Source organism: Saccopteryx bilineata, chromosome 8 (genome assembly GCF_036850765.1).
Source record: "Saccopteryx bilineata isolate mSacBil1 chromosome 8, mSacBil1_pri_phased_curated, whole genome shotgun sequence".
Lineage (NCBI taxonomy): Eukaryota > Metazoa > Chordata > Mammalia > Chiroptera > Emballonuridae > Saccopteryx > Saccopteryx bilineata.
Window position 1 is genome coordinate 73,682,662 of NC_089497.1, and position 12,899 is coordinate 73,695,560.

Below are 12,899 nucleotides of genomic sequence, written 5' to 3' on the forward strand. Positions count from 1 at the left end.
CTCAGTATATAATAGCTTTTATGGCCAGGGATACAATAAAGTCAACAGACAATAAATGTGGAAGGGACACTCTTACAGTGAATGACTTAGGCAATCTCAAAAAGTGATAAATTACATCCCAGCAAGCAGACAGGCAACTGACAGGCAATTTATGGAAAAGTAAATTCAGCCTACACAAGTGATGGTTCAGTGGATAGAGCTGAGGACTGAGGTTTGAAACCTTAAGGTCGCAGGCTTGAGCATGAGATCACAGACATGACCTGATGGGTCGCTGGCTTCAAGCTGAAGCTACTGGCATGAGCAAGGGGTCACTGGCTTGGCTTAAGCCCCTTGGTCAAGGCACATATGAGGAGAACTCAATGAACAACTAAAGTGCCAACACTCCAAGTTGATGCTTCTCATCTCTCTCCCTTCCTATCTGTCCCCATCTCTGTATCTGTCTCTCTCTCTCTCTAAAAAAAAAAAAAAGTAAATTCAAATGGCCAACAAATATCAGAATTCACAAGTGGAGATTGGCAAGTCAAAGTTCCAATGAGACAATTCTTTACATCAGACACACAAAAATTAAAGCTCATAAAACTCATTTTCTGGCAAGAATATAACATGAATTGATATTCATCAATGGAAGAAAAAGGAAGTCTTAAACCTTTTGGAAAGTAATCTGTTAACTTTTATTAGACTTGGGAAAAAAAGTTCCCTTCCACCAACCCAACCTGTCCCACTCTTTGAAACCTATCTACCGAAACAGATCTGTGGAGTAGCAAAAAAATGAAAAGCAAGTGAGTGTATATCTATTGGGGAGTGAATGGATTTCAAGGTAATTCTTAATGTGAAACATTATGTAATCATTAAAAAATAATTATATTCCAAGTGAAAATAGCCAAGCTGTAGATTATCTTGTATTTATAGCAGTATGGGGGGGAAAACCTACATTAGTATCTGAATATGCATGCATATATAATTATATAATATATAATTATATAATATATATATATAATATATAATTCTAATGAATATGGAGGAAAACCTGGTAAGTGGTTTACCTAAAATGAAATGGGGAAAAAGAGACCAAGTGGTGAAAAAAAGCCAACAGGGTGGGGGGTTGGGGGTGTACTTAAAGCAAGGCTGTATATATACTTACACATGTGTAAAATTACACATATGCATATGTATTTTTAAGGAGTTGAGATTATCTTAAACACTTTGTCAGCCAGCACTTTTTCCATACAGCACATATATATCACCACTACACACATCTTTTTAATTTTCTCATCTCTAGAAATCTCAAATGTACTTTCTAAGTAACAAACTTGTTATTTACAACACCTACCTCATCTAAATTGTAACTTTATTCTAATAATAACGTAAGTTTAAATCACCAGTTATCTTTGATGTTTACATATAATTCCCTTCTTCTCTAGTTTGTATCTATGTAAATCCTAATTTGTATAGGAAACTTTGATACTGTTAACAGTGCCAAAGAGTATGTTTTCCTGATTCACCATGACATCTACAATGCTGCAGTTAACAAGAAAGACTGGGACAGTGTTTCTCTGCTGCCATGTGCACTAGCTGCCTTGACCTGGTCCTTCCAAGTGAGAATAAGCACCTTTCCCCTGTCGGAAGACTATGAACGAGTGTTTCCCAGTACTGACAGCTGTAGGTAATCCCTCAGTATGGTTTCAATTGTTTCACTGTATGAGATTAAAATGACATTAACTTTTTTTAAGTATATGTAATTTTTGACAGATGAATACTTCTGTAGGTGTTTTGTAAAAAGATTGTTTGTAAAAAGCTGTTGTATGCTACCATAATTGTTTTTCACTTTCTGAGAAAACATCAGTGAAGATATGAGAATTTTATGAGAATGCATAAATATCTATTAGTGCTTGCATACTAGTAATGGCTTGGCTTGTTAATTTTACAAATATCCATTTTAAGTTCAGTTTGAATCAAAATTAAAAATGAAATTAGTTTTGTATACATGTGATGTTATACTAAGATTAACAATAAATCAGTGTCTGAGTGTCAAAAATAGCAAATTCATTTGCTTATTCAATATGTACTGAAGGCCTACTAGGCACACTTGAAGTACACACATCAAGTCTCTGCAAAACCTAAGACTTGAAAATAACCTGACAAACTTTATGAAGCAAAAAAGTTGTAACATGGAAAAGAAAAAGGAAAAGTTTTCATATGACTAATTATCCTGAAGAAATCTTGCCAGGTGAATGCATGTTCCTTTGCCAACAGTACCTATAAACTCCATCAGTTATTATTACTGGGAGGAGACCTCTATGCATCCTCCCCAAAAAGGGAGGCAAGTACTGAGGCTAGAGTATGAGAGACAAGTTAAAACAACTGATATTTAACTCAGATTTAATGTTGGTTCAATTTTGCCATGGCTATCAGCCTCTTTAATCTAAGGACAAGTAAATCAAAGGGGTTGTCATACATGTAAATAGATTATGCTCAGATTAACAGAGCAATGCCTTGCCATGTTTTCTTTTGCTTGAACTGTTTTTATAAAGATTTGGTCCTAGAAAATTTAACTAGCATCACAATAGTTTCTTACTATTTACTAAAAAGTCGAAAAATCTCACTCCCCACCTCTCATCCTCTCAATTAAAAAAAAAAAATCTTCTAAGGCCCTTTTACACTTAAAAAATACTTTGTGGTGGCCCTGGCTGGTTGGCTCAATGGTAGAACGTTGGCCTGGCATGTGGATGTCCCAGATTCAATTACCACTAAGGGCACATTGGAAAAGCGACAATCTGCTTCTCCACTCCCCATTCTCTCTCTCTCTTCCCTTCCTGAAGCCATGGCTCCACTAGTTCAAGTGCACTGGCCCCAGGCACTGAGGGTGGCTCCAGGGAGCCTTGGTCTCATCTCAGCAGCTAAAAATAGCTCAGTTACTGAGCTTGGCCCCAGATGGGCAGGGCATAGATGCCAGACCAGGTTGCCGGGTAGATCCTGGTTTGGGCGCATGTGACAGTCTATCTCTCTATCTTCCCTCTTCTCACTTGGAAATAAAGAAGAAAAAATACTATGAGGCCTAGAGAAGTCAATAATATTGCAATAACTGTGTATGGTGTCAGATAAACTTATTGGGATTATCACTTCATAAGGTTTATAAATGTCTAATCACTGTTGTACACCTCAAACTAATAGAAGACTACATCAACTGAAAATGAAAAACCATTTTTTAAAAAAAGCTCTAGCACCCTCAAAAAATATTGTGTTGTAATACTGCCAATGAGAAGTGCCGCATTATAAGCAAGATGTTGTACACTACTACATAAGCATATATGAAATATTTCAAGTATTTCCCAAATTCCTTACACAATCACTATAACGCCAATTAAGAATGATATAAATATATGGATAGTTATATCCAGCACAAACGATCATTTGAGCCACATATCTAGTTTTAAAGTTTCTATTAGCAGTATTTAAAGAACTAAAAATAAAAATTTAAGTTTTACTTAATCCAATATATCCAAAATATTTAAACATGTCATCAGTATTTTTAAATTACAGTGAATATGCTTTTTATCATACTAAGCCTCTGAAATCCATATGGAATTTACAATTAAAGTACATCTCAACTCAGACTAGCACATTTCAGCCCAAAGGCTAGTGGCTACCATACAGTAGAGATTTTTATAAAGAGAACACATAGCTCAAATCAATTCTCCAGAAATCCTCCCAATTGAGTCCTCTTGACTTCCACTGTATTAATTAGTAGTAATTTATAATAATTAAATAAGCCATAGAATATTTATATTTCAAAAAAATCACACTCTAATGATTAAAGACATCAAGTTCTCTCAAGTCTAAAAGATCAGTCTGAATCCTCAATCAGCCTCCGATTAATTTTATGGCTCTAGATTCATTTGCTTAGCCTGTTCTCTCCATTGATAACACTATCTCCCCCCTTGTGATTAAAAGATTAAATGAGATAAATTCATGTAAAGTACCCACACTATTTGATTGTCTGCATGCTCAATAAATAATAGCTGTTATTGTTAGAGCTAGATGTTAACAGAACCTAGCAGATTTCACCACTTGAAAAACTGTTAGAAGATACCCAACTGTCTCATACTGCAAATAAAATAAAAAAAATAAAGGTCTCAAGAACAGCCAGTAAAAAATTACGGGTCAGACATGGAAGACTTCTTGCTTTCCCCACTAAAAAAAACAGTTTGCTACATCCCTAAGAGAACGCACTTCTTAAGTTATTATCCTGTCAGGCGTCTGTCCTGTGTTCCTAAATGTAAGCACACTATGTTAAAATTTCCTTTGAAGAACTTCTAATACTATACGTACTCTAATAGGCAAATGGGGAGTGAAAGGCCCTAGAGGTAAATCTTACTTCAGCTACAGTGTAATCATGCAGGTTTTCTAAAATGTAAAATGAAGCTAATACCACATACCTCATGGAGTCCTTGCAAGAAAATCAGGAAATACATGCATAAATAAGTGAAACAGAACTTCTAGTAAATAACAGGCACTCATACATAGAAAACTATTATCTAAGTCAAAAAAGGCACACAAATATGATGTTGGAAATATACTGGTGCAAATAAAGTAAAAATATGGGGAAAAGTATGCTTTCTGTAAGGATATAAAGCCAAGGCCTTGACAATATATCTCTAGGTAGGTAAGATTGTTTTATCAATTTGTTTTCATTTCTCATAATTGTGCTATTCTGGTATTACAAAAAAAAAAAAAGCACATGAAAACTAATTTTTAAAAATTGTTAATTAACCTTTTCCTTTAGTTAAATCTTAGTTCTTTTTAAGTTTTATAACAGTGGCATTTTAAAACATGCAAAACTAAAAACTATCTTTGAAATATCTGAAATTGTATGTTTTTAATATAAGTGTCCCTAATATTAAGATAGCCACCATCTTTTCTTCAATTACTAATCTCCACAAAGAAACCAACAATAAACCATACCAACTTTGAAGTCAGTACACGTTCAGAACAATCCTTGACTAAAACTTCATAAGTCACCATCAGTAGCGATAATAAACCTGAAAATTTAATTACTATCAAATTTCATTTTAATATTAAGATAATAAGAAAATTTTGGAAATTTACTTTAAAATTTGTTTGTAGTCGCCTGACCAGGCGGTGGCACAGTGGATAGAGCATTGGACTGGGATGTGGAGAACCCAGGTTCAAGACCCCGAGGTCACCTGCTTGAACGCAGGCTCATCTGGTTTGAGCAAAAGCTCACCAGCTTGGACTCAAGATCGCTGGCTTGAGCAAGGGGTTACTCGGTCTGCTGTAGCACCACGGTCAAGGCACATATGAGAAAGCAATCAACGAACAACTAAGGTGTCGCAACGAAAAACTAATGATTGATGCTTCTCATCTCTGTTCCTGTTTGTCTGCCCCTATCTATCCCTCCGACTCCCACTCTGTCTCTGTAAAAAGAAAAAAAAAAAGTTTGTAGTCAACATTGTCAAAAAAGAAATCACAAAGCTCTAAAAGTAATTAGTTCCATCTTCTATAAAGAAAGCCAAATGTTTCATTCAAACACTTTTGAGATTACACTTTTCTTTGAACACTGTGGAAATTCTCCTCTACATGAACTAGAAATTGAGTGATTTTCAACTTATGTTTAAAATTACATTCTGCTCTTGGCTATGCAAGTTGTCATGTTATTACAAAGTTTAATATCAGAAACCATCAGTTAAAAAGCATTTTAGCTTGACCAGGAATTGGTCCAGTGGACAGAGCTTTAGCCTGGGACACAAAGGACCCAGGTTCGAAACCTGGAGGTTGCTGGTTTGAGGGTGGGCTCACCAGCATGAGCAGCAGGGGTGCTGGCTTCAGCAAGGGGTCACTGGGCTCTCAGCTGGATGCCCCCCCCATCAAGGCATATATGAGAAAGCAATCAATGAACAACTAAGATGCTGCAATAAAGAATTGATTCTTCTCATCACTCTCCCTTCCTGTCTGTCTGACCCTCTCTGGCTCTTGTCTATCTTACTTAAAAAAAAAAAAAAAAGGGCCCTGGCCGGTTGGTTCAGCGGTAGAGCATTGGCCTGGTGTGCGGGGGACCCGGGTTCGATTCCCAGCCAGGGCACATAGGAGAAGCGCCCATTTGCTTCTCCACCCCCCCCCTTCCTCTCTCTCTCTTCCCCTCCCGCAGCCAAGGCTCCATTGGAGCAAAGATGGCCCGGGCGCTGGGGATGGCTCCTTGGCCTTTACCCCAGGCGCTAGAGTGGCTCTGGTCCGGGCAGAGCGACGCCCCGGAGGGGCAGAGCATCGCCCCTGGTGGGCGTGCCGGGTGGATCCCGGTCGGGCGCATGCGGGAGTCTGTCTGACTGTCTCTCCCCGTTTCCAGCTTCAAAAAAAAAAAAAAAAAAAAAAAAGAAAGAAATTTTAATGACCTCAAATGGGCACAAAGAAATATAGAAATGTTCTAAAATAAGATTGTGGTAATGATTACGCAACATTCTGTAAATACACTATCATAAATTATAAATTCTACCTCACAGCTTAAAAAAAAAAAAGGCTAGTAGTATAAACCCTAAAATGCCATGCTCCAGGTAGGCAAGGTTAAAAAAGCATCAAGCGCTTAATTAACATTATCTTCCATTTCTTCCCATCCCCATAGATTGACAAGGCTGCAAACAGGAGCCTATGAAGTTTTCTCTCTTTAACTATAGGTCCAGTTAAGTTATAAAAATCAAAATACAGAGGTCCAGTTAAGTTATAAAAATCAAAATACAGAACATGCTACTACTTGTGTAAATTTAAAAAAATAAAACTACCCTATTTTTTTTTTTTTTTGGTCAAATCTTTAGCTTTTCACTGGTTCCAATTAATTTGTGGAATGAAGTTTCAGTTCCAGAAGAAAAATCTTTAATCAATGTCTACAGAACACTGTCTCAAGGCTTCTAATCCCATGGCTGAAATTCTTCCCTGGCAATTCACATTCTGAGCCAATTGTGTGTGCATGTAGAGGTAAGTACGGAGAAAAAGAAAGATCAACCTGTACACTGAAAACCACAACTGAAAGACCAAAATGTTAGCTGTGATCTCAAGGCAATTTCTGATAGTTTCCAAAATTCCCTTAACTAACCACTTGTTATTTAAATTAGAAAAGATTACTAAAAAGTACTTAAAATTGCTGCTACACTAAATGAAAGAAGCCAGGTTCAAAATGCTAAAAGGTATCTGATTCTACACATAGAACAGTCTGAAAATGCAAAACTAAGGGGACAGAAAACACTCTAGGGTCTGGTTAGAGGTTAAGGAGAGAGGTTTACTAAAAAGAAATGTAAGGGAAATTTGGGGATGGTGGAACTATTCTTTCTCTCTTCATCCTGCTGATAGTGGCTACAGAACTATGAACATTCATCAAACATTATACAACTGTGTATCAAAAAAGGTAAATTTTACTATATGCATAGTAATCTCAATTCACATAATTAAAAATAAAAAATTGCTTGTGTGGTAAGCCAACTTTTTCCAAATGGGCAGTTTCAGGGAATAAAAAAATACTGGGGACACTGAGCTCTTTCAATCCCTTCATTTACACAAAAGGGAACAGTCCCACTGCCAGATAATATAATATATATAGCAAGCTGAAGTACAGGCTTAGAATTCCCATTTGTTTAACTTAAAATCCACAGTTTCCTCCACTTGACCATTCTCACACTGGATTCCAGAGTTCTAAGACAAGTTTCCACAAAGTGCAAGTATAAGTGGATTATAGCAAGACATAACTTTCCAAATGTTAAAGTACAATTATTTTAATACATAAAAACGTAGCTAGGGGTTCGTCCCAACCTTTTCCAAAGAACCATCTTACTTTGTTAAGTAATACTGAGTAATGGAGTCAGAATCTAAGTAGAACCAAGCAGATTCATAAAGCATGGATAGGGAACAACAGGAAGTACTTTAGCCTAACCAGGCAGTTGCGCAGTGGATAGAGTCGGACTGGGACAGGGAAGATCCAGGCTCCAAACCACAAGATCGCTGGCTTCAGCACGGGCTCACCAACTTGGGCGCAGGGTCACTGGCTTGAGCATATGATCATATAGACATGACTGCATGGTCACTGGCTTAAGCCCAAAGGTCGCTGGCTTGAAGCCCAAGGTTGCTGGATTAAGCAAGGTCTCACCTGCTCTGCTCTAGATCCCTCATCAAGGGACGTATGAGAAATCAATCAATGAACAACTAAGAAGCCGCAATCAGGAACTGATGTTTCTCATCTCCTTTCCTGTGTTCGTAATCTGTCCCTCTTTCTGTCACACACACACAAAAAAAGTCCTTTAGAGTTCCAAAACGGGGACATTTGACTTATTGTGGCTTAAAAAAAAAATACTACTGATAAACCAAAGATTAAGTTTTTACTAAAATTTTCCATGATCTTAAATGTGTTTTATGAAAAAGGAATGAAGACAATCTTCTGTAGCAATCAACATAAGTAAATTTAGTTGAAAAGGTATTCTACCATACATGCTGCAAAATAAGACAAAATAATTTGTTTTTCAATGACCAAAAACAAAACAAAACAAAAAATAACATGCCTTCATTAAACAAGAACTGTATAGCCAAACAGTGAGAATTTGAGTTTTCCATGGGTGAGGGAGTGCTGATGCAAAAATGATACACCTTGTTTATTTACCCTTGATAGGACAAGTATAATATTCTTTGTGCACTGTGCCACAGCTATGTCTGCAGTCATTCAAAGAAGGCAACCACTAACCACCTAAGAAGGTTTAAAGTTGTAAAAAGCTTAGGGCGATCCTTTAGACGCCAACTGTGACTTCCCACTATGCTGTTACCACGTGACAGTAACACAAATCTACACAGCTGATCAGTAAACTAACCAAGAAAAAAATAAAAACGCTCAACACAGGAAATTTCGACCACCAAATAAAATTATATCCCGTGGGATAAAAGGTACGTCGAAATGAAATGTAGTGAGAATACATTCTGCGTACGCACAGTACTCCTGTATTAGGAGGCCCTTTCGTAAAAATAGCCAGGGCTCTCAAACATTTGAGATGCTGGCTTACTAAGATTGACTGACAGAGAGCAGCTGGGAAGAGTTTGTATTGATCTTGTAACATCCTGGCATACTTTGGGAGATAGGAAGAGACCGTTACAATGGCAGAACTACACTGTAAGGATTTCATTCTGTTATGTGGCCCCTACATACTGGAAGCCCCTACTAAATTCCTCCACTCTCGAATTCCTCTCCCGTTTTCCAGCCCCGATCCCACAGAAACGAATCTCCTTCTGCCCGACAGAAACAAACAAAAAACCTCGTGGCGAAAACAAACAAACAAACTCTACACCTTTCAAAAGCACTTGGTAACTGATTAAAAGAAACTGGTCACCTTCCTACCTGTCTCCCAGATCCATTCCACATTTAAATCGTACTTTAAAGCCTGCAACTCTCCTTTTTCCGTAACAGAGGGGCTCAGGCGCCGCCCAGTTCCCCAGGCCGCAACGCTGTACACCCGCCACATTTCAAGGTTTTCTAGTTTTCTATCTTCGAACCTATCCCTCAAGTCGGTGCTCGCTCCTTCTGACACGAAAGTTGATCAGCCCCCAGCCCCAGTACAAAGGTGAATTCCTGAGATGCCGCGCCGCGCCCCCCCAAGGGGGCGGGGAGGGTCCGGCGGCCGCCCGGCGCTGCTGCTCCGCCGGCCGAGGGGCGGGAGCGCGGCTGTGGCCACACAATCCCACCGCCTCCTCTCACGACTCCCACCTCGCGGCGCGCAGGCCTGCTCCCGGGAGCGCCCCGCCGCCCGGCGGCCACTCGGCTTCTCGTCACCAGCCGGCCAAGGACCGTACCAGCTTCCGAGAAGAAGCTTCTTAAGTAGAAAAACGCAAAGGTGTCCAACGTGTTGTTTCAAAACATAACGGAGCCCAGGCCCCCAAGACCGTTAAACCGCGGGTGGAGGGGGGAGAAGCAAGGAACCCAGCGACCAAGGGTTGTGGTCGGGCGGCCCCTTCTGACCCCAAGTCTCCCTCTCCGGGACCACCAACCCTCTCTCAAAGCTGCCCCGGCCGCCGGAAGACCCGACAAAGAAGCAAAAGGGTACCTTGTAGAAAGCCCCGTTGGAGCCGCGAACCTCCACGGTCAGCTCCGCCATGTTGGAACCGCAAAGGCCGCTGGGAAGAGATTCTAGAAACTTTCCAACCAGCGGGGAGGAGGGGAGGGGCTTTGGGAGGCGGGGGGAGGGGCGGGGAAAGGGCGGGAACTGGAACCCCCCGCCCCACACCCCTGGGGTCTCACCGCGCAGCCCTGACTCTCCCAGTGGGGTCCCTCGGCTTTTTACATCACTCGCCCCCGGCCCCGCCTTCCGCCGCCGACGCCCGGTTCTTCCGAAACAATCGCCCGACCTTTGTTGACCCGCCCCTACGTCTCCGCCCCCAGCTGCGGGGGGTCGCGGTCTGCAGCGGGCAACAGCCTCCCAGCGCCTGGGAATGAAGTACCCTCATCTCACCAGCCCCTTTCATCTTCATTCCACTGCTTTCCAGCATCTTGTCCTAAAACTTCAGGAAGGGCTGAGCAACTTTGGGGGCTCCAGTGTCTACTGATAAAACTTTGAGGGGAGAAGGGAGCCTAAAAAAGCACATACTATGTGCTCCCAATTCTTTAGCCTAGATCTGTTTTAAAAAATTGGTGGTCTTGAGTCATCTTCTACATTTCCTACACCTCACAGTTTGGACGAGGCTTCTCCACGCCTGTTAGCACTTCGGCTGTTTAAAACATTTTCAGTTCAATTTAGATGTGTTCACAACCAGAATTTAGGTTAATACCCATTGTTGGAAAAAGTCGGAGAAACTTTTAATAGGGGCCTACGTTTTCCACTGCAGCAATGCTTGCGAACTTCCACAAATAGGATCGAAGCAGAATCAATTTGTTTGGCTTGTCAAGACCTTTAGAAGTAACACTAGGACTCTTTTATATGTATGTAGTATTATCATTTTGACAGAAAAACTAAAAAAAAAAAAAATGTTTTACTGGCACTCCATACTCTCAAGGAAATGCCCACAGATACCAGCCTTTCTGGGAGAAAGAGGGGGGTTGTCCTCAAAGAAATGTACATAACATTTGATGAGCACTTCTACATCTCCAAAGGTTCTAAAAGAAAATGGTGGCTGCAAAAGTTTTCAGTATTGTATTTCTATATACAGAATATTTTTTAAAATGTTAGTCATGGTGAAGAAAACATCAACTAAATAGCCATCAAAGAGTAACAGCCATTATTTAGTAAGGGCTTCATTTATCCAATACTGTATATAAGGTGACCAACTTTTTTACACTGAAAAGAACAAAAATAAATGGAAGAAAACAATATTGTAAATAATCATTTTATTCATTACAACAATAATACACTGTAATATGATAAATGCATAATAAAAACATTTGTAATATTTTATATTGTAATTATACTTACATGCTTATTAATTTTTAATAATTGTAAGAGCCCTGGCCGATTGGCTCAGTGGTAGAGCGTTGGCCTGGCATGTGGAAGTCCTGGGTTTGATTCCTGGCCAGAGCACATAGAAGAAGCATCCATCTGCTTTTCCACCCTTCCCCTTTTCCTTCCTCTCTCTCTTCCCTTCCCGCAGCCAATGCTCCATTGGAGCAAAGTTGTCCTGGGCGCCGAGAATGGCTCCATGGCCTCTGCCTCAGGTGCTAGAATGGCTCCAGCAGCAACAGGAGCAGCACCCCAGATGGGCAGAACATCACACCCTGGTGGGCATGCCGGGTGGATCCCGATTGGGTGCATGCAGGAGTCTGACTGCCTCCCTGCTTCTAACTTTGGATAATACAAAAATAATAATAATAATAATAATTGTAAGAAAAAAGTACTCATTTAGTAAAACTAAACAGCAAACAAAAGCACTAATTTGGAGTGATATTTGGGTGTATTTATCATATTCTAATTAAAAAACATCTGTTTTATCCAACTATTTAATCAAAATGCATTATTAATAGATATGGTTTGAGGTTAGGTTTCCACTTTAAAACTCTAATTTTGGGAAAATACTTGTAAATAAAATTATACATATTTGGAAATTATTAAATAGATAATGAATTAATAAAACATGAATTGTGCTTACCTATGATTGAATATTCACTGAGAAAGAAATAATTGTGAGTTTACAACGTTGTGTGTGCCATGTTGTGTTTCAGTAAGAAGTATACAAAGCCATTTGCACACTCGGTATATTGCACGCTCTCTCAAGGTCTCCCACGTGGAAAGCATGCATCTCATAATCGCGACTCACCACACTGTACTGATCCTTGAAGAAGCGTCATGTCAAATACAAATACATCCCATCACACACAATAGATTGACTCTGCATCGATCGAGTATGGATGTTTACAGATTAGTCTTCCAATATCAAAAAGGAGGCCATGTAGGAGGACACTTTTCAAGGGAGGACGGAGCTTACAAAAGAATGACCGTCCTCCCTAAAGGAGGACGATTGGTCACCTTAGTATATACCATCCCCATTTCAGCCTAAATCCCACACCATAGACAACCCTTAATCTTTCTGACTATAGGAGTGCCTGTAAATTTTGTGTAAATAGAATCATGCAGTATGTAGTCTTTTATGAATGGCTTCTATCAGTCGCATGTTTACAAGGTTCATCCATTTTGTAGCATGTATCATTACTAGCTCTTTTTTAAATGTCAAATAGATCTTTGTGTGAACATGCCACATTATTTGATTTATTCATCCTTTGATAGAAATTTGGGTCATTTACACTTTTTTGCATATTAGGAATAATGCTGCTATGAAGGATCCTGTATAAGTTATTGTATAGACAGATGTGTGTTTTCATTTCTCTTGGGTATGGTATATACCTAGAATTGGAATAGTTGGTTCATGTATTAATT

General features: G+C 39.5%; 1 protein-coding gene across 5 annotated transcripts in view; it reads right to left on the reverse strand.

Moving 5' to 3' along the window:
* Positions 1-10,187, reverse strand: part of FXR1 (FMR1 autosomal homolog 1) — a 65,490-nt gene extending 55,303 nt beyond the window's left edge. For all 5 annotated transcript variants that reach the window (XM_066241944.1, XM_066241943.1, XM_066241942.1 and 2 more), the window contains exon 1: positions 10,083-10,187. In XM_066241944.1, the coding sequence (XP_066098041.1) occupies positions 10,083-10,133 (51 nt within the window). In that variant the 5' untranslated portion in view covers positions 10,134-10,187. The remainder of the gene's footprint in view (positions 1-10,082) is intronic.
* Positions 10,188-12,899: the final 2,712 nt, after the last annotated feature.